Source organism: Protopterus annectens, chromosome 9.part0 (assembly GCF_019279795.1).
Source record: "Protopterus annectens isolate FY-2018-M chromosome 9.part0, PAN1.0, whole genome shotgun sequence".
Classification (NCBI taxonomy): Eukaryota; Metazoa; Chordata; order Ceratodontiformes; family Protopteridae; genus Protopterus; species Protopterus annectens.
Genome location: NC_056743.1, coordinates 1498642021 through 1498665490, shown reverse-complemented (window position 1 = coordinate 1498665490; position 23470 = coordinate 1498642021). Strand labels below are relative to the sequence as shown.

Sequence of the window (23470 nt, the reverse complement as noted above, 5' to 3'; positions counted from 1 at the left end):
CTGGCCGCAGACACCTGACGCTGTCAAACCGTAAACTGTAGCGAAATCCCTTAACTTGCTGTGATTTGTTTGACTTGAGTTGAGACGTTTGAGTCCTACTGCAGACACCATGAACCGGACATTCTCTAGCATGAGCTACTCTGGTAGTGCTCCTAGCAGGTATTCTGGAGTGAGTGCCCTGAGCGCACGGGTTGGCAGTGGTAGGTCAACGCTTGGCAGGTCTTCTGCCCAGGTGTCCTACAGCAGTATGGGGGGAGGTTTTGGTGTAGGTTTGGGGTCCAGTGGCGGCTTTGGTGGTACTGGTGCCAGCTTCGGTAGTGGAGCAGGATTTGGGGGGGCTGGTGGAGTAGCATTAAGCGGGGGTGGAGTCATAGTCAATGAGAAGGAAACTATGCAGGACCTGAATGACCGCCTGGCAAATTACCTGAAGAGGGTGAAGGAATTGGAAGATGCCAATAGAGAACTGGAAGTCAAACTGCATGATTTCACTAACACCAAGACAGTGACAAGCCATGACTACTCTAAATATGAGGAGATTATCCAGCCTTTGAGGGATCAGGTAAAGGATCTCCTTATTCTTGTTATGGTCACAATGGATACTTAGCAAAGCTATCTTGTAATATTGTTATAGACGTCGCTGCTGATTTGTTCTCTGAAGTATCCTTACTGGTGTTTTACAGTGAAGTAAGAGGTGTAAGTACATGCATTACTGTATCATTGAAACCCCCTTAAAATATTCCCTATCACTGACCCTAAGGGGCGTGGGTGTATTACAGAGTCTGCAGATCTGTCGTGGTGTGAAGTCAACGCATGCATTCCTTTAAGCGCTGTGCTTTTGCTACACTTTTGTGATATGATTTTTTTACTGCCCGGAGGATGAAAGGCAATGTTTTTATCTTTACCAGTTTCCCTCTCTTTCTTTATTAAAACTGGGTACCTAAGCTACTTAAGCACTTATTTACGTCCTTCTGTTTGCACTTCGTCTTCAGAAAGGTAGCACAGATAATCAAAAATGTAACAAATAGCCACAGTCTGCTTACTTCAAAGAACAGTGATCCTGCCGTGTCTTTCTGAACGAGTCCGTTATTAGTAAAATAATCAGAAACGGTTATTATTAATCAGAAACGGTTTGGGTATGTTTTAAAATTAAAGCAGCAGTCCAGCAAATTGAAATGCACATTCTTATGTGAAATTCCGTTGAGATCAAATATTTTAACATTTAAAAATTTTCATCTGTGTGCTACATACCTTCCATTTCTGTTACATTTCACTGAATATCATTTCATTACCTGGCACTCTTTCAGTATCATTGTGTGGCACTGTATAAGGCCTAAACTAATATCTGGTGTAAATGAAAGGAACATTATTAGACGGAAGTCTTTTCTGTTTACATTCATGCAAGCTTGCAAAAGTGATTTCTTGTATCATTAAACGTAAACGTTTATGTTGTGGAACTAGGCCTCCGCTGCAAAGACTATTTTACCAATCAGACTTTGCCAGTAAATACATAAATATAAATGAAAAATTAAATTATCTATATGGAATTTAGTTGGAAGTAGACAAGGTTTATGTGTGAGCAGGGTATGTTACAAGTCAGTTGCAGAAGGGTGATGTTGAAGTCCTGTGTGAAAGCTGATATTGCACATTCACGATAGTGAATTCCTATAAAGTAAATGTGTAATAAATTTATGCCAACGCATCGCAATATGGCAACTTCAGGCAATAATCATTTAAGAACCTATTGCCTTTTACTGTATAACAAACAGCCTTTCCCATCGTTGGGCAACCAGTGTCCATTATTAGCTATTGAGTGAAAATACAATGTTAAGTTTTGTATATTAACTTTCAGCACTGACATCTTCATAAGGTACAAATATAGTTATCCATTTGAATTCAAAAACTGAAGCTTGGGTGTGATAAGGGGTTAGAATTCACAAAATGCACTAATGATGAAAAGATGTGAAAAGAAGTTATGGTAATACTAGACCTCTAGCAACACCACAATTCACTTGCTTTATATCAGATCTATTGCCAAGAGATTGTTTTAACCATCAAATGTTAGTATTATCACGATTATCTGCCCTATGATTATAGTGACTTTTCCAAATCACATTTAAACTAATCAGCTCCTGAAAATATACTCGGTCAATGTAAAATGAATGTGTGACCACAGAATTTATCTTCCAGCTACAATGATTATAGAATAGGAATCCCCTTAACTTCAAAAATGCAGCAAATGCTTTTATTTATTTTAATTAATTCTGAATCTAATAATGTCTAGGCAATGTATTTACTTTACATGGATGACCTGGAGTCTTTGGAGAGCTAAAGCAACTTAAGAACACACATTTTATGGAAGAGGTCTTGGCAGAATCAAATCAAAAGTTGTTTGATAAGCTACTATACTTCCTTAATTTTTAGATGCTGAAACTAAATTGAGACTTTGCTCATAGAATGAATGCATAAATAAATGTCTACATACATGACTACTTAAATGTCTTTCTTAAATCAATTAGATTTTAATAATGTCATGGGACAGAAAATAAATCCAAGCAAATCACTTGGTGGTGAGACCCTCTTTGGAGGAAGAAATCGGGAAACTTTAAAGTAAAACTGAAAATCTGATTTGGATACTGAAGTGCTAAATGAAGCATTGACTGAACTGCATTTAATCCACCACACAAGGTCTTACATGTTAGCTGCTGTTGTTAAAATAGATGCTGATTTCTTCTGTATGCTGCTAGTGTTTGCACATGAAAGTCAGTAAAATATGGAAATTGAAAACAAGTTTTATTTATTTATTGCCCTGTAACATATTTAGTTGTCTGGACAGTTTGAATAAAATGACTTGCTTATTAGAAGTAACTAGTGTCTCTATTCTGGTCCTTGCTGTGAGATCAGACGTGTACAGCATATTCAGTTTCAGCAACTAGTAAGCATAATTTTGAACCTTCTTATGTTAAAAAGTTCACATTACAGTGAATTGTAATGTACAATATACTGTCTTCATATGTAGCTATGAATCATACACCTCTCATACTAAGAAATCTGGACAAGGCCATAAATAAAAGTGGGACAAAGGCCCAAAAATAGGACAATTTTAAATAGTGCTCTTACAAACTTAGAAAGTTGATAGGTTTTGCATTAGCATGAATTTTCTGAAGGGTATGAAGTCTGAAACTCAAATGCCTGTCATTATTTTCTAACTTGAGTCTAATGATTTGCCACTAATTTGCCAGAAAACCATAATTTTATGAAAAACGCACCAAAAATATGAGGCACAAATCTGGACATTCTGCGAAAATCTGTACAGTTGTGGGGGGTATGCATCCTTCATCTCAGGCTACACAGTTAAAACCAAAGTATTTTCTTATACCAGAGGTCCTTACTCATGGTTAAACAAAGCACTTGCTTTCACAGAGTTTATACATTGATTTATGTATTTATTCATGCAATAATTTGTTCATTTGGTGACTGATTTAATGCATTGATTCAATTAACTCTCTTCAGCCATGACCCTGGCAAAAGGCAACACGGAGCATAGATTTAAGTGAAATATCAAGTAAGGAGGAAAGGAGCTCATTAAATTAATAAGCAAGAACTTTTCTGTGAACATTGTGATTTAGCAAATAACTCCTTTAGGCTTAAAGGTAAATGAAAATATAATAATTTCTCAAATGGCCAGAGCTGACATATTCACAATACAACATTTCTTTCCTCTATAAAACCCATTTTTAAAAGCAATACCCATTCAGCTCGCTCCATTTGTGCTAGCAGTCTTTTTTATTTTAATGGGATTTTTTATTATGTAGTTGTGTTAACCACCAGTGGTTTCTATGTTCCTGTTAAATGTCTGAGGACTTCTGTTGAAATAACTGGTATGTGAATGAGTCCTAACTTTGTTTTTGTCTCAGTATCACATCAGAACATTATAATACCTACTGCTTGCAGTACAGTACTCCAAGCAAATATTCTTCACATCTGCTAACTACTTAACTAACTTGCCTTAAGTAGTTGCGATTAAAGGGCATTTTTACTTTTAACAAAGCATAAAAAAACTGAAAAAAACCCTATATATTCTTAGTTTGCAGAGCATTAAACTGCATTTTTGTGGATATTGCACCATTCCCATTGTTTGTTGCAAAGCACACTAATGTATTACCTGAAGTGCACCCCTACACATGTCAAACAAGGTGCTCGAAATGAAACAATGACATGATTACAGTTCTCTGCTTACACTCACAGGCAGCTACAAAAGGGCTAGTAAAGATGAGCATACATGTAATTATGTATGCATTCTTGTTCAGTGCTGGCATATCTCTGCATGGAGTTGAGATGAGGGCTAGGTTAGTGACACACTGCAGTCTCGTATTGTTTTCATGCTCCATTTGGGAAGGGGGGTAAGGCTTGTATGGTGGGTGTCACAGGCAGATGAATGATAGATGGGAACATTCCACTTCATGCAGTGTTGTACATGAAGATACTACACTTTATCTCTTCCTCCATCTGCATTATATTAAAATAATGATATGGACAAATAAATTATGCAAATAACAGCAAATTCAGAAATAGTTTAGCTCAGCAGGAGTTAGAACATTAAACAGTATATTTCTGCAGTATGCACATATGTGTGTCTGTGTGTGTGTTTGCATGCCTGCTTGTGGGTGTGTATGTGCGTGTGTGCATCTGCTGTGTGATGGCACATGTATATGCATGCACTTCTGTCTTTATGTATCCGTACATGTATGCATGCACATATATATAAATGTATATATACATACGTACATGTATATGTATACACACACACAAACACATGCACACACACACACACATACACACACACATGCATTTATATTAAAAGTATACATGCGCGTGTGTGTGCATGTACATGTGTGTGCATCTATGTGTGCGCGCGCACGCATGTGTTTGTGTGTGTGTCTACATGCACTTGCATATACATGCTTTATTCGCCAGTTAACAAAAAGAAGTTTAAGTAGCTGAGACTCTCAAAGTTAACTCCTAGCACCTACATTTTTCCTTAACTTTCCTGTTCATATTTTAAGCATAGGGCATAATTTTTTTTTTATTTTTCTGTGCAGATTTTGCAGCGCATTCTTGAAAATGCCCACCTGTCTCTAGAGGTGGACAATGCAAGATTAGCAGCAGATGATTTCCGCACCAAGTAAGTACCAATCCCCTGTCATTGTTACTAGCATTTATAGCATTTATAGAAAATATCAATTTATTTAATATGCTTGAAAGAAAATTTTTATTTCTATTGCAGATTAATATGTAACTGAATGCATTCTCTGTTATAAGATGTACTACTACCAATGGCTAGATTTCGAATAAACAAACTGCATGCTGTTTGATAAACTGTCACCTTTATCTGTCTACAATATACGTGCTATGGCTTTTTGGTTCGCACTTTACTTACAATGGTTCTAATTTCACTAAATGACAGTAAATGGGTGCTTCACACAAAAGGTGGTAATGTGTTTTGTTCTAATTAAATCCTGTATTAATATTAGACAATTTAACTGCATCCATTTTAATGGTATTAAGATGCTTTGTCTGTTGTGTTTATTGTGGTACTGGATGTAGGTTAGTGGGAAAAAGCTGCATTGTGTAAAGCAGTTTATTTAAAGAAAGAGGACTGATAGTTGGTTACAGTATATGCCAGACACCTGTGATAAAAGTAAGAGATGTAGTGTAAAACCTCAGAATCTCAATGTACTCAGACTAGGGTTGATGTTCATAAGCTAACCTTGCATACTGTTTGACTCTGTACTGTACTTGGGGTCCAGTCTTACTCTTAATGAAAAAAAAAGCCATGTGCTTTGTGGACTTATCGTGTTTATCAATGATTGAAAAAGTAAACGTAAACAGTCCTAAGCCAGTTCAGTTCTGAAGTAATATCATTATTAATTTTAATGTCATTAGCATGATTCGTGAGGCAAGTTCAATCAGTTATATTGTCTTCAGAGGAGGGGGGCGTGGCCAGCATATGGTATTCCTTTATCTTTGTGGACAATACAGTCTGCACTGTGTTTGGTTGCCAAGCATGGTGACCACGTGTGCAGGGTACCATGACCTAACTGAATGCATCAGGATGTTGCTGCTTATGCATATGCTAGTTAGCTCTCTTTTTTAATGTGTACACAGACTGAAATATATCAGGGGCACTGACACAGGAAGGAAGGAGGAACACTGTTTTGCCTGAAAGAATGTGAAAGCCTACTGCTACACATATCCAAATCTGAAACATGCCTGTTACTTTTAGAAGTCGATTCTTATGTCACAGAAGACACTATAGGCAGATGAGTAAAACTATTATTAAGTTTAATATATGTTGATTCATAAAGCAGAAAGTTTTGATTATATGGTCTGTCATTAGAAAGTGGTATTCATATGCTGCGTATATGGGCAGTTAATCATTTTATTGATAAAAGAGTGTCTATGAAACTGAAATATGTATAACTACAGAATAAGGTAGTCAAAGCTGTCCATACCGCACGCTGTTCACTGCAAATTGTTTTACTCTGGGGATCAAGTTAAGCAGGGTAAACCTCATATCTCCATCCCCAGTAACAGTCTCTATCTCATCTGGCGGAATACTCACATGCTTCCAGATGAGGCAAGAGATATAATCTACCAGCATGGCCTCGACCTTCTCATGGATTCCTTCAAGTGGACCATGTCTGGTTCTTTTACCATGGTACATGGCCTGTCTATGCCACTGAAACTTATTCCTCTTAAGGCAGTGAAATAGTTGCTGTAGTGCAGGAATGTGTTGGTCTGCTGATCTCACCACACTGTCATGGAGAGCACACCCAGCAATCATGCGAAGGAACTTCAGTTTCACCCCATTTTATTTGCCATCTCATCCTCTAGGTTACTACCCAAAGATATTGACCATAGGTAGGATAGGGAAAAAGACATGGCTGATAACCTGAGGCCTTTGTCGTATGACTCAGTTTTTGCTTCACTATTTATTTTCCATTGTTGACTGGGTTAATCCCAATAGGCTAGAGACCTCTTGTCAGGGGAGACCCAAGGCAGTATTTTTGTACTACTAGGGGAAATTTGGCTAGGGCATCAGGTAACTTCTCAATTCTTTTCATTAGGTATTGTAAGATCTTTTACATCCACCTGAGCTACCACCAACTTGAGCAGATAGGACTGCAGTTTAATATCTCATCCAAAGGATGACACACTCAAGACTATAGCACCCCCTCCCCCTTATGCAGCACTGCAGTGTCAACAATCAATCTACCTTGTGTGGAGTAGAACCCACTGCCTTCTGCACCAAAGGCAAGTGGGCTACCTGTTGCGTCACTGATACCGCACGCTGTTCACTGCAAAGTCTCCAGTACTACCACCACAGTACCAGTTCGCTAGTCAGTCTAATACTATCCACTTTTAGTCATGAACAAGAGCCCAATATCCTTAAACTTGTACATATGAAACAGCTGCAGAGAACGATCCAGCTTTTTTTTTGGAAGAGAGACATGCGCTCTGATTTAGCTGTGCTGACGTTTGTCCCAGCCACTTCATTCTCAGCAGCAAATCATTTCAATACATGGTAGAGATCACAGTTAAGAAAGCAATATTATGTACAATTAACAACAATGTGGCATTCATGTCCCCACACTGGATAATTACAGAGACTTAGCAGTGCCTTGTGCCACCTCCATGAAAAGCAAGTCAGAAAGGGTGACATGACTCATAAAACAGTCCCTTGGTGGAATTCTGTGTACCCACCAAAGGTATTTATTTAACTTAATGCTGAGAATCCAGACAGAACTCTTGCTCAATAAAAATAGGTCCTGAATGGTGTGAAACAGTGACACAGTGACACAAGGGTGCAGCATTATAGTAGCACCTCTCACAAGACAGCATGAGGTATGCAATCACATCCTTTCTCAAAGTCCACAAAGTATATACAGGAAGCATTCGAAAATCCCTACAACCACTCCAATATCTGCACAAGGATAAAGATTTAATCCGCTTCTGGATTGATGGAATCAACATTGTTCCTCCTGAATCATAGGATCAATTATTGGGCAGAATCTCCTTAACAACACCCTCATGTATCTTCCCAGGGGACCGATAAACATAAGCCATCTATAATGGGAACAAACCTTGCTGTCCTCTTTCTTAACTTGGGGACAGAATTGATGTCCTATTGTATAACATTTTCTACCTGCCTTGAATGCATCTATGAAGAGAACATCATGATGTCACTGGAGTAATTTATTTTCTAAATGACTTATACAAGCATGTCTGAGGGGATAATTGATTGTTATGGAATGATTACATTCAAGAGAAGATATTCCTTGTTAATTGCTAATGACTTTTCCTGTGCTCTTCCAGAGGCCATTAGTGGTTATCGAGGAGCTGTCAATTGTGCTGCAATTGTATCACTGTAGTTGCATCACTAATGCAGCAGCCATGCATCATTTTCATAGCTAGTTCAGGAAAACAACTTCAGCATTTTCACTTCTGGTGCAGCACATTTGTTCTCCCTAATTTTTCCACATCACAGCTGAGTTAAATTGCAATCAGCATTGAGCAAATTCATGCTAATGTGATACTCAGCCAAAAGAAATAACTGTTGTAGAACATCTAAGGATTTTATTTATTACAGTAGCACTTTAGGTAAAGCAGACATCAAACTTTGCATTCAAATATAACCAATTTTGAAGTCTGTAAAAAATAAAATCTGGGAAATTGTTCATGGCTGTGTGGAAGAGCCATTTGTAATAAATGTTCTTGTTTATAGCACTTAGGGCAGCCACGGTGGTGCAGGAGTTAGTGTTGCCACCTCACAGCAAGAGGTTCTCCGGTTCGATGCTGGAGTGCCTTCTGTGCAGAGTCTGCATGTCCTCCCTGTGGTTGCATGGGTTTCCACCGGGTGCTCCAGTTTCATCCCAAAGACATGCTGTAGGTGGATTGGACACTCTAAATTGCGTGTGTGTGTGTGTGTGTGCCTACTGTGGAAGGTTGGGCACCAGGCTGGCAACTCGACACTGTAAAACTCCACTGATAATCATGAGCAGACAGGTGATCCGCTGTGGCGACCCCTAACCGGGAAAAGAAGAAGTTCTTGTTTATAACACTTGCTGGTGCTAGTCAGCAATACTGTCTGGCAGCTGGCACAATGGATTAAGGAGTTATTCACCAGCTGTGTCTTGTGGTCCAGGGTTTGATTCACTTATCCTCTATTGCCTATCTACAGTTCTGTTAGCAAGTTACTTAAGCAGATAGTGCTTCCAGGCTGAGTCTGAAAAAGGTCCAGAGAAAGCAGTGCTGTACCCCAGTAAACACAAATAAGGCTTTTTATACTATGACACACAACAATTACTTTCAGAAATTATGCTGTGCTGCCAACTAACTCAACAAGTATGCCACCTTTTCCAAATATAATCTGCATGGCAGTCTTTTAACAGAAGTGCATATAGGCATTAAGACATTTTTCAGAAAAGTCATAAACAGCAACTGAAAAAAAAAAACAGTTTGATCTGGACGTGGAGTGATTCTTTTAACAGACAATTGTGAAAGAGCAGTTTCTATCAAAATAACATTTTTGACACATGAACAAACTGAGTTTTATTTTCAAAAAGACAATAAACTCCTCCCAGTGCCCATGCACTGATCAATGACTCCTTCCCTCCTGTTTTTAATATAATCATCTCTGTGGCTGTATGCTATCTGCTTTCTGTTCTTTGGAAATATGGAGAAATCTCCCTTGCAATGATCATCTGAACACAGTTTACATTTGACCAACTCCTCAAAACAATAAGTCAAAAGTTTGTCTGATTCCTTTCAGACAATTACCACGCATTGAAAAAGTATAAAATAATTTGCAGTAGTACGAAAGAAAACCAGCAGACTGTTTTGTATCAGTTTCAAAGATTCAGATGTGTTTGAAGTTTTTCATAATTTATTTTAGAGCCAGCAGTTTCCATTTTAGCTAAAAAGAAACACATAACTGAATATAGACAAAATATATAATTTGTTCCTCGGCAGCCTCGACAGCATGCAATAAAGTTTCTGTCTGTAAAGGAATATGTATATGTACGTATGTCTTTCTATTTATCTGTATATGCGTTTGTATGTGTGTATGAGAGTAGATAGATAGATATAGATATACATGTAGGTTTACTATCATACGGTCGACACACAGAATGTCGAGTCAACCAATGCTTGCAAATTTTCCCCAAAAAACTGGCATGTAGTATACCGACATACCCAACACAAATGTCAAATACCAAACCGCCATACTGCTGTGGATCTAGGAACAGGCGCTAACATGGATCTAGAAGGAGGCCAATCTCAAACAGTCGGTAGCTCCAGTGTGGGTGGGCTTGCCCTCTGCAAAAATAACAACTTTAAGGGAGAACAGCGATGCCTGGCATGTGCTTTTCTAAGTTTTTGGTCTTTCTTTTTCTTTATCAGTCTGGGGCTCAGTATTATGAGTCTTGATAATTCAATAGACAGCCTATTACTGGCTGTTTTTGCACTCAGTAGCCACATGAAGAAATATAGCAACCCAACTGTTATGATGTTTGCATACATTAAACAGAGATTGTTTTTTTTTTGCCATTCCCTGGGCTACCTTTCCCACATCTAGTGTCATAAAGAAGGAGAGACTGTGAGAAACATACAGACAAAGAGAGAGAGAGAGATGCATGCTCCCACATGCACACACATGCACACATACAGACACACACAAAGAAGGACATGGAGAAACACCATGTAAGGTCTAAGAGCATACAGATAAGACAAAGGTTCTGTTAGTACAGTAAAACCCACATGTACTTTCAAAGTCTAGGTATATAAATTTGCTAGACCACTGCTGTCTTCTTTGTCTGTGGGTAATTCAGTTTGCTTTCTACACCCACATTAGTTTTTTTTCTTGTTACCTTTTTCAGGTATGAGACTGAGCTTGCACTGAGGCAGTCTGTTGAAGCTGACATTAATGGACTGAATGCCCTGAAGAAGGAATATGTGTTCAACCAAAAAAATCTGGAGAGCGACTTGTCTGGGCTACAGGATGAGCTGGAATATCTGAAGAAGAACCACGAAGAGGTAAAGTAACATTCAGTATAACTGGGTGCAAACCTGACAAGTTATACCATTTACTGAAGGCATGATTCCTCAACAAATGTGCAGATCTAAATGCGATCCAGACATAAATGGCTTCACTGCTTTGAGCTGCACATTTTAAGAAGTAGGTTTGTGGTATAAAGAAATTAACTGACAACTGGGCAGGTTGAAGGTACAGCTATGTGAGGCACCATAAGCTGATGCTGGACTTCATGCCTCTCTAATATTTGTAACTGTGAAATTTACAAGTACCTTTCTGATATCTCAATAAGCTAGAAAAACAAAGTCCATAGCAATGGTTTTCCCATCCCTGCTAGCCTACTCTCTACCAGAGATGACTACCAGTCTTCTAGGTATAACAGTCCACCCAAGCTGCAGATGATTGAAGCCCATCAGATCTTTGGAGCCCTGACTCCTAAATATTAAACTACTACATTTAGAAACATGACAGAAATAGCCATAGGACTCTGCACTGTGCTCTGCTTCCATGGAATGCACCTTAGGTAAACACTGGTCAGAATTTGTCAGCCACTGATGTAAATAAACAAAATGCCTCTTCCAAGATAGAGCAGTATAATGTATTACCATTAGTGCAGATGCTACCCAACCCCGTAGCACAGAGGGATAAAGCCCTGGCTGCACCCCAGACAACCAATGTTTAATTAGTGTTATGGACACGGGAGGGCTCAGGCAGGTGAAAACGGATCAACCAGCCAATGCCAGCACACCCATCCTATGGGAAGGTGGTAGCCTAACTCACTGCAATAGTAGCATGAAGAGCTCAGTTAATCAGACTGTTGTGTGAAAGCACCCCTGCACCCCCTGAAGGCAGCTGTAGGAACTTTGGACATGAGTCAGGTACAGTCCAGAAGTAATGTACCAGCTGTGTGTACATGCAGCATTACTAGTCAAAGTGTGCAGTATCTTTTGATTGCTGTTTACACTACTCTCCAGTCAGTATCAGCATACTATGCCTGACAGGTGCTAGCATGGCTTTCCCTTTAGGTACTTGATCCCAAGTTGCTCTGTTTGCAGTATTTCATGCATGGTTGTTTGACACTGTATTTGCCTGTGTTTGTTTTTTTTTTTTGCTACAAGTTATAGAAATGTATGAGCGATTGTATTCCAGTACTTAAAGCTTACCTTAAGACTGTGACATCTGACAGAAAAAAACAAAACAATATTTTTATAGACATTGTTCCTTCTTTGAGATTAAGGGACCTCAGATTAAGAATAATACATTAAGTAAATGTGTAGTAAATCCCCTAAATGGTGGGTCCATGGTGGGCTTGTTCTACAAAAAAAAGTCTATCCCACCAACTTTCCATACACCTGTCTTATCTTCCAAACTCTAATCTCCTTATATCTCAACCTCTTAGTGCAATAAATCTAGAAAAAAGCCTAAAATAATAGGACAAAGGCCCAAAAATAGGGATATATTTTAAGTATTGCTCTTATAAACTTGGAAAGTTGCTAGAATAACAGGATTTGTGTTAGAATGCATTTTATAGGTTCATAGGTGTATACTAGGCTAACGACCACTAGGGCCCATAAAAGCCTAGCCATGCATTCCAAATGTGACTCACAAATTTGATTTATATGGGTGATTTACTATCTCTGTCCATCAGAGATATAGAAGCCAGACCAGGGGTGATTTTTCTTAAAGCTGTGAAGGCTGAAACTCAAATGTGTGTCATTATTTTGTGACTTCAATCCTCAGTGACTTCCCAGAAAACCAGAAATGTTATGAGGAACAGACCAAAAATATGACGCAAAAATCTGGGCATTTTGTGAAAATCTGGACAGCTTAGAGGTATGCCCCCCACCTTTAGCATTGTGTCTGCAGTCTACTCTTCCAAACTCTAGCTCTACCCGTGTGTGTGGGGGGGGGGGTTGTCTGAAAGTTATTCAGTTATATGTTTTTAGCACATATGACTTCTACAATTCAAGTATTACAATTTAATCAATGTATTACTGTAGGTCTGGATCTTTACTACTTTGTTCTACTGTCACTTCCTATGTTATATTTCTTTTCTTGTACTCGGACAGAACCCGAAAGTGGTCCAATGCAACCAGTGTTCTGCCTCACTAATTACAAACAAGCAAATAACTAAATAAAACCAGTCTAGCCTTCTGTCATGGGTAAATATCAGGCTAGCTGCCCTTGTAGGCCATTTTAAACCATCCAGTTTCCCTTTCAAAAGTTAGACTCAAACCCTGTACCTTGTATCATTAAGGTAAAAAGCATTGTAATAACCCCAACCCCTAACTATTATACCAACCAAATACCTAACCATTATGCCATCCCCCAACTGCTATAAAAATATTTAAGACAGAAGGAAAAAAATCAGAAAAAGAAGCATTACTGAATCAGACGAGCTACTATGTAATTTAGCATGTTGCTTTTACATCTTCTCTTGCTTAATGAGGTTTATTATTCGTTTTACAATAATCCTTGCTTTCATGTAATTAACAAGAACTCTAGAAAAATGTTTTAGGCCAACTTATGATAAAAGCAGAGATCATCCTAAATATACAGCCACTTAAAATTTTCTAAAGCAGTTGGCTAGTATTTATGTCTTTACTCTGCTATTTCTGCATGCTTCTAAACCTTTACGTGATGTACTGTAATATGTATGCATATTAAATGATTACATAAACAAATTATTCTTAGCTAGAAAGTCAGAGCTGTCATTTGCATCTCTAAAACCACTGTTAGGTTTTGACTTTTCTGTGAGGTTCTCTGGTTATGGGGAATCTGTATATGATGCTAAATAACAGTTTGTATTATATATGGGATCTTCAGCTTTTTCCTTACTAGAGTGTACAGACTGTTGGTATGGTGTTGCAAAAGGACACAGTATGGTTTTGGAATCATTGTTTGACTGAACTTCTACTGTATTATTGGTTGTAGGCCATATTTAAAATAAAGAAATGAAACAAGACAAAATGTACTGAAAAACACTGTACTTTCTTTTTCAGGAAATAGAGTCTGTGCGATCCCAGGTGGCAGGTACTGTTAATGTAGAACTTGATGCAGCACCAACAGTTGACCTACAGAAGCTCATGGATGATATGAGGCTGGAATATGAGGCAACATTAAAGAAGACTCAAAGGGAAGCTGAAGCGTGGTACCTCAAACAGGTACTTCTCAGCAAATTGTCCACTTCTGGGGATAGTCCAGGGGCACAGAAAATTATAACAAACAAAATTCTACTGAACGACAAGCAATCACAAATCATATCACTTTGCTGGAAAACCTATTTACTTGTTTGAGACGTAACTATTTTTCAGCAGATAATTTTTTCATTGCATCCTACTTTCTAGATGATAGCAGGTGGCACCTGTTTTACTTGTAACTATTTATGCAAGATGCACTGTCACAGTCAGCAAAGTCCAGTGGTGCACCTAATTGGAGTAATGTACTTTGAAACCTCAGCCATCTGTTTTGGAATTATGAAAGTTATGACACCTGTACTATAATACTCTAGTGTTTTATAATTTAATAACTGTATGTCCTTCTCTCTGGCTGCTTTTATTTTTTGCTTACTTCAATTGCCTGCATGTATAATCTGGTTTCAGTGACCAGAAAAGTTTGCATCTAATTTATGATACTGAAATATGTTAGTACATGCTTAATACATTCATTTTCTCAAGGTCCAAGTAATAATTTTCAATCTACATGGTTTTGCCTTCAGTAAAGCATTTATTTTTTTAGGTGGAGATAAAGCAAGTAGAGTCAGCACCAACCACTCAAGCAATCGAAACCAGCAAAATGGAACTTACGGAATTGCGAAGAAGCATGACAACATTACAGTCTGAGTTGGATGCTCTCCTGGGCATGGTAAGTCATTTGTCTTTCTTGTGTTTCACTATTCGTTGTTAGAAGTATCCCCAAAAGTGTGATAATTTGTTACAAAGGAGAGCGTACTACTATCAAAGCAAGAGGAAAAATATTCAGTTAAGTTGGACCTATAATCAGAACTAACATTGGGAAAGACTGGTTCTGCTCCACAAAAATCATATGCAAATCAGGATGGTCAATGGTTGCTACACACAAATAATAAATTGCCATTGTGGTAATATTTAAGAAGTATTTTATATATTTAGTACATCTCAGAAAAGCTATTCTGAAGTCCACGTACATGCAGTGAAATTAATTCCCATAATTAAACAGCATTTAATATAACGTTTATACCCATCAGGAAGCAATTAACCAATTATAACTCATTTTGTATACCTTCCTCACCCAAATCCCTGTTTAATTTCCATCATTTTCATAGTTCCCTCATATATTTTGCCTCACCCTTCTGTGTGTTGTCCCCAGTGTTTTGAGGTGTCTGCTTCATGGTGTAACTCTCTAGAATCTGGACAGTGAGGAACACAATGAGAAGTTGCAGAGCAGGTATCAGGAGAAGTCATTCTGGCAGGTGGCCAACTAAGTTCTGTAACAGACACCATTCTGTTTAATAAGTGCATCCATTAGCAACATCATAAACAACCTTGACACTCCCCATAGAGGAGTGGTCCATGTGATCTCTGCTCTCCAGCAGACTGTACTCAGGTGATGATTCATCTCAGACCCTCCTACACTGATAACAGAGCTGAACATAAACAGCTTCTTACTAGCCCCCCCCAGCTGGCCAGTATCCCAAGTCCATTCCAAAGCTTTCCCGGTGGACAGTGAAGAAACTAACACAGAGACTTACCAAGGATGGATGAGGTGGTTTGCTGACATCAGCCCTCTGTGGAAGCAAGAAGCATTTCAGAGCTGATCACCCACTGCATACCCTACTCTCCAAGCATGTTGGGTGCATGCAAGGAAAGGGTCTAATGTAGGAATCCCACAGCGACAATGTGATGCCATCCCAGAATGCATCAGTCTTTATGTTGGCACCAACCCATCAGAGACATTCTGGGGTAATAGAGAGGTGTAAGTGACTGCACTGGTGAGAGCTGATGGTCAGCCAGGTGGTGAAAATGTGGGCAAAAAAAAAACCAGTTCTGAACATCATCATCATAACTTTACTAGTACTTTGGACAGGTTTCTATTGAATTGTTTGGATAAAAGCAAAATAAAACATATAAAATACAGTATGTGAGGTATCACATATATTACATTTCAAATATAATACTGATTGCTTGCAGGAACTATGATGTGTTTGCATTTGTGGAGTTTCAAAATAAATTAGTAACAATAGAAACATTTAAACTGTCTGCAGTTTGGAAAGACAGTACTTAATCTTGTCAAAATGTAAAATGATGTCCTTCAGCATCGAACTATAATGGATAAATGAATAGGCTTCACAACAACTTGTTGCAAGCTGCAGTAATGTGCATGTCCCTTATGCATTATTATAGTTTGCAAGTGGACAGCCAGAATACTTTTGTTATGTACTTTGAGTCTCATGTTGTTGCCCCTTTCATTCAATTTTCAAAGTTAGAAAACTGAAAGCAAAAATACTGTTGGTCAATTAGGGTTCCGAACATGAGAGGCAACCATTTTTTCACCCAGTATAACTCAAGTCTTTAAAATCCATTCTTTTTCATTAAGCAGTCATCTGTTGACTTTTCTGTTAGACAGAATTTTTTATGCAATATTAGCATGGAAAACTCACTGAGGTGCTTGATACAAGCAACTTTGGACTATGAATGGAAAGTGTTAAACCTGATGTAGTCCTTGTAAAGTCAGGTTGAAACATAATATTCCAAGGATTTTCTGAGCATTAATAAACCAGTCCATTTTATTTGACATTATACAGCCCATTCTAACTATAATTATACTATTTAAATACATCATGGCATCTGCAGTAAAACTGGAGAATTCCCTTTCTGTAACATTTCCCAATGTATACATAAATACATTATAGTATGCAGTAATTAAAAAAAAATCATCTAAGTAAGTTGGAAGCTTTCTATTTAAAAATGCTTTAGTTTTGAAAATGTAACTTCCATAATGCTTTTACTGAGATCCTCTGAAATAAAAACCCTGGCCTGTCATTTTTTTATTCACCAGAAAAAATAAAGCAAATGTGCAGGCTTACCACTGATAACCCATATAACTGAATGTTGGAGATGTTGGTATGGTTGCATCACCAGGATTTTTCCCATGGAAGTTACATCTCCAACATGCTGTCGTAATATATAATCATACAAGCATGCACTGAATCATTAATTATTTTTTCTAAATGAATAAAATAAACTCTATATCATATAATCCATCTATATATTTTAAGTTGCAAGCAAGAAATATTTATTGCACCTACTTTGAAATAAGAAAAATTAACTAATTACCGAGGCACACGTTTTTAGGCTTCCATTTAAACATACAATCATTTTAAAAAGGCTTGGATTTGCAAACTTTTAGTTATGTATTGAAATAAACATATTGCATATTGCTAGTAACATAAATGACCAATCATACTTCTGTTTGCACAAGTAGAAATGCCTTAAAAGCATATGATATTATCACTTTAAAAGGGTTTAGTTTTACAAAAAATCCTGTATGTCTATACTTAAATGTACACAGTTTCAGCCATAGATTCTAATACGCTGCTTGTCGCAGTATTATCATAAAGAATGGTTACTATATCTATAATTATATGCACACAGCTTCAGTCATAAATTCTAATACATTACTGGCACTTGTAGTATTATCATAAAGAATGGTTGCTATTTCTTTAGCAAACTATACCTAATTGCATGAACTTGACCTTGCCAAGGCTTTCGACACCATCCCCCATTCTGGAATTATAGCTAAACTCACTAAACTAGGTTTAAATCCCCATGTCACAAGATGGGTTGCCAACTGGCTCACTGACAGAACCTGCACTGTAAAAGTTGCAGACTCCAAATCTGACCTCAAATCATAGACAAGTGGAGTACCACAGGATTCAGTCCTGGGACCTCTCCTGTTTGGTATCTACTTCTCTGAAGTACAGGCTAACACAGAAGGCCTCTGGTTAACGAAGTTCGCAGATGACTGCAAAGTAGGAGCCATAGTCAATTCCCCAAATGATGTGGACATTCTACAGAAGGGCCTCGCTGAGACAGATGCCTATTGTCAGAGCCATGGTCTCAAGCTCAATGCCAAAAAGTGCAGTGTCATCCTCTTTGGTAAAAACTCTGTACCCATGAACTACCACATAGGCAGCAATCTACTTAACACTGAATGTGTGATAAGAGACCTTGGGACCCAGGTGGACAGTAGTCTCTCCTTTGATAGTCACATCACCACAGTAGTCAGGATGTCCTTCTACGTGGCACACCTCATCATAAAAGGGTTCTCATCCAGAAAAAAGAGGTAATTGTTCCCCTCTACTCAACACTCATTAGACCCATTATAGAGTACAATGCCCCTTTTGGAATGTACCTCACAAGACATCTGCAACAGCTGGAAAGGCCACAGAAGTACCTCACAAAGAGGATTACTGGCCTCAAACAAATGCCCTACACTGACCGTCTCAAAAAACTCCAGCTTTACTCCATAGCATATTGCCTACTCTGAGGTGATCTCTGCCTAACATGTAAAGCTATGTCAAACTCAGAGCTGTTGGACATGCTACACCTAAAGAAATCCCAATCCCTCCGAGCTACACACTCTAGGGACCTAAACCTTGTCACCATAATAAACTTGACATGCTGGAGGGATAGATTCCTCTCTCAGAGACTTCCCACACTCTGGAACAGGCTACCCATCTATGTCAAGCAAAGTTCTTCATTAGCACTCTTCAAGAAAAATCTTGATGAGTGGATGGGAAATAGGAAATACACCCCAGGGTTTACTTCTGTGTCTCAGCTCGGCAGTGGCACAGGAAACTAACTTTCTTGGGTGGTGTAAGCCAGGGAACCTCGTTGGCTAGGCTTACATAGGCCCTTGGGCTGATAGTCTAGTACCTACCTATGAACCTATGAACTTAAAAAAAAAGTCTTATACTTTATTAAATGTCTTATACTTTACTAAATATTAAATAAAATAATGTGCATTTCTAGCAGCACACATAACGAAGCATCCTTCTATCCAAAAATACAGATCCCTTAAATTGCTGGCAAGAAAATGCTCACTGAAATTTACTTCAAATAAGAAAATTTACTTAAATACAAGCCACAATTTTATATATTTCCATCTAAACATATGACCTGTAAAAAAACTTAATTATACAATCCTTTTGTGCAGGCAGATAAAGATATCCACACAACTGCTACATATTCTAGTATTCTTATCAGATTATTACTATTAACAATTGTCTCAGTGTCTGCACGCATACTGAAATAAATTTATGAAAATCAAGGAACATTGTCTAATTGTACCAATCTGAATTTATCTGTATCTACTTCTTACATGTCTAGTGGTTAAGCACTCGCTACACTTGCTTAAAATACACTCAACTAGCTAGATTTTTAAGTAGATGCCTTTTATAATTCCAACTGTATACCCAATACATTGAGAGAAGCTTAACAGTTTCATATGTATCTCTAATACTTTGCAGTCTCTGCTTTCTTGTATTAAACAATAATCTGTAGCAAGTTCTACTTGTGGTCAAATTGCTTAAACTGCACAGGCTGTCAGATAATGTGAAATGTATGCAAGATTTTGTAGCATTGCATTACCTTTTTCCTTAAAGTCGTATAATAACAAAAGTTTCTGCTAAAGATGTTATTGCATAAAGAAAACAGTGCAGAAGTACCAGTCTCCAGTCAGTCATGCACAATTGCCACAATAACTGCTCATTTTCATACTAAGGTGAACAAATATTATCCTAGCCTTCCAAACTGCTGCTCAGAATCCTGTAAAGGCAACCTGTACACTTTTTTCTCTTTACCTAAAGAGGTGTATTAGTTACTCTTTACCTAAAGACTTCTTACTAAAGCCAGTGCAAAATTCCTTCTTTATTTTAACATATTCAAGATAAAGCACACCATCCTCACTTTCTAAAATTTTACTCAGTCTTCACTTCCTTCAGGTCACTTCATCTTCCTTTGAAACCAGTCATTGCTTCACATTTTACTGCATAATAACTCCATGAAGCATCTATTTTTTTAATAATAACCCATAAAATGCAACATGAAACATCAAGACCCTTGAACTACAATCTCCAGACTCCAGGGATCTAGGGGAATCAGGTGGGTAGGGGACACTCAGTGTGCCCTAGCAAAAAAAGGAACCCATTTCTACCACTGTTGGAAAATGGGTAGCAAGGCTGTTGCGTGTGTGCAGTCCAACCATTAAACAATGACCAATTTATTACATTTGATTTGGATGCCATGCTGAATATGAACAAACACTGAGTCCAGTCTTCCTTCCTTTAGAAGTATGAAGAACCTTGGGACCTTTAGTACAAGTACTCAGGTCAGAAGGAGTCAGTTAAGTCCCTCATTTCACAATTTCATGTTTGGGCATTTTGCATTATTGTAAAATACAAGCAGGGCGCTGGCATCTTGCACAGACAAGGTGGAGAGTGTGCAGTTGTACAGTTCATTAACATGTTAAAGGGAAATATAAATGTTTCCGGAAGTGAACTGCTATGAGTTCTTATACATCTCATACATTATTATTGCCTTGTTTCCCACAGAAAGCATCCTTGGAGCAAACTTTAAGAGATACAGAAGCCAGATATGCAGAGCAAGTGAACCTGATCAATGCATCAACACTTCGAGTGCAAGATGAACTCACTGACTTGCGTGAAAATATGAAACTCCAGTCACAAGAGTACCAGAATCTCCTGAATGTAAAAGTTTACCTTGAGAATGAAATTGCCAAATATAAAATATTGCTTGAAGGGGCAGATGCCAGGTAAGTCAAACTGAAAATAATGGAGGGGAATTCCATTCAAAGTTTTGTAGCTTTGTTTCTACTAAGGAGCACTTTCACAATAGGCAGGTGTATTATTATGTTTTGAAACATTGTAAGCCGTAGTCTTCTTTGTGTGGAAGTGCTTGTCTGTGAAGTAAAATGAAGTTTTTATCTATGCTTTCAAACTGATGATTAAACTAGTTCCGTTAGGTTGTACTGCTGTGATATTAAGAAAACCAGGTGCTTGTGATGCAGATTGCATACTTGTGTAATATTGTATACTATTGACTCAAATAGAAATGGCTTAACCAAGCTTTCTACACCCATACCTTTTTACAAAGTGACATTCCACTTCTTTTGCCTTTCTGTAATGACAGTTAATATAATATTATATTTCAGAGGAGCATTCTTATTGCATCCTTCTTGATGTTTGTCAGTAAATGCATCAGCAGTCCTTGTGTATATCCTACAGCAAAGGTCACATAGCCATGAAGTTGTTAGTTTAAACATATAAACAGAGAGCTTACATTATATTTCAAAACATATGAAAATGGTTTCAAATGCAGTACGTGGTAAAATCAAACTACAGTATATCAAGAGAATGCAGGATTTTGCAGCCTCACGTTTATTTTACTGTAGTGCATCTCATGTTATTTACTAATTAATTCAGTTGTTTCAGCAGGGATCCAGTACAGTGTTTGTGTCACAGTACCCACTGTAGTCTGTCTTGCCCAGCATTCATTTCTGTATGTTAAACTCATAGACAATAGCACAGGTGAATACATTTAAAATATGGCTCCAAATTGTTGTTTATTGTTTGGTAACCACCAAAAAGATTTCATCCTCAAAAGATAACATATCATGCAATAGTTAAAGTAGCAACTTGTTACACTTTTATTAAGACTTAGCTGATGCAAGAAGTCAGGTTTACAGGTGCACACTATAATTACAGACTGTTCACTCTAAACATTAACTTAATTTAGTTTTGTTTGATTTGTTTTATCTGAGAACTAACAGCCAGTCTGTTCTGCCATTGTTTTGTTTCCCTTGTATCATTCTCTTCCCCTCACTGTTTCTCAATTTCCTGTGCCCTTGAGAATGTATCCACAGACCCACCATCCATTCCAGCAGTCTGATCCATGGGTCTGCAAAAGTGGTTTTGCACAGCCAGGCACCACTCATTCTATTTGACACTCTCTGTCTACTTTTCTTGCTGAATGCATTTCCCTGCCAGTTTGTCTCCTGATCTCTCTTTGGTGTTTCCTTCTAGAAGACCATTTCATACGTTTGTCTCTTCATCTCCTGCAGCATTGTCTTCCCCATTCCTTCTCCTTGACCTTTTACCTTTTTCTCCTTGACCTTTTACCTTTATGTTTTTTCTTACCTTCTCCTCTTTCCCTATTTCATACTTGTCCATATCCCTCTGCTTCTCTCATGCATCCTTCTATTTGCTAACCCACTTGTCTGTTCTCACATATGTGTGCAGTTCAGGTGTTTGAGGACTCCCACCACCCTCTTTGCGAGAGGTAGACATGCCTAGCACAGGCATAGACATAGGTTTCTTCTTATTCCACTGAAAGTTATCTTTATTCATGTAGAGCCTCTAGCTGATATTGTTAATATAACACAGTCATGGCAGATGCAGATACTGAGCAAGCTTTCTTCATTAATGTACAACATAAATGTTTGAGATATCATCTGTTTATAAATTCTGGTCACATTTGTCAATATTTAAGAGTTCTGTATATTTTATGGAAGAACATTAGTTATCCCCTGCATCACATCAACATTTGAAAACAGAAAATACTGAACAAAGCAAGTAGAATCTTACGGTACCCTGTGAAATCCTTCAGCACTATTAATGCACTGTTTTTCTTTTCCTCAGCACTCTAAGTGGTTCAGAAGGACAGACGACAGTAAGTGTGAAAACAACTGTAACTGAAATCAAGGTATGAATGCATATTTATTCTGATTCCAGATAACACAGTCTGATTATTAATCAGCTAAGTATGTCAGGATGTGTGGTATTAGAGCAATAATACATAATTTAAGTGTGTAATACATTCAAGATTGCTGCAGGGTTTGTCATGAAAAGGAAACTAGTGTGACCAAACACCAAGTAAAATTGGTATATAACACTCCTCCAAAAACTCCATCCTACATCTTTCTCCTATTTTTCAGCAAATGTTATTTTATTGTAGTGAATCTTCCTACATTACTTTTTTCCCCACATTTTACTTTAACTCTATTCCATTTAAAATAACTTTCCATTTGTCTTTTTAAGTATTTTGATATATTCATGAAGTAAATTCTTATTTTTGTATACAACTTCCACAGCTAGGTGGAATTATTACTAGCTGTCTGTTAAGGAACACTTGTTTGATCTTCCTTATGTTCAGAGGTTCACAGATTAGTACTAAGCTAACTGCCCTTAAGCCTAGCCAATTATCTATTGTGAGACTCAAACCCTGCATCTTGTGTTTGCAAGGCAAACACCTTAAACATTAGGCCACCCTCCCTATGTGCTTTATACTTTTGTTTTATCTTGCTCATGCTATGCGGTTA

At 37.8% G+C, this 23470-nt stretch overlaps 1 protein-coding gene across 1 annotated transcript in view; it reads left to right on the top strand.

Annotated features, from left to right (window-relative positions):
• The window catches only part of LOC122812138 (keratin, type I cytoskeletal 15-like), a 26289-nt gene continuing 2819 nt past the window's right edge, over positions 1 to 23470 (top strand). The window contains exons 1-7 of the mRNA XM_044084442.1: positions 1 to 559; positions 5100 to 5182; positions 10938 to 11094; positions 14095 to 14256; positions 14831 to 14956; positions 20685 to 20905; positions 22791 to 22854. Coding sequence (XP_043940377.1) covers positions 110 to 559; positions 5100 to 5182; positions 10938 to 11094; positions 14095 to 14256; positions 14831 to 14956; positions 20685 to 20905; positions 22791 to 22854 — 1263 coding nt within the window. The 5' untranslated portion in view covers positions 1 to 109. The remainder of the gene's footprint in view (positions 560 to 5099; positions 5183 to 10937; positions 11095 to 14094; positions 14257 to 14830; positions 14957 to 20684; positions 20906 to 22790; positions 22855 to 23470) is intronic.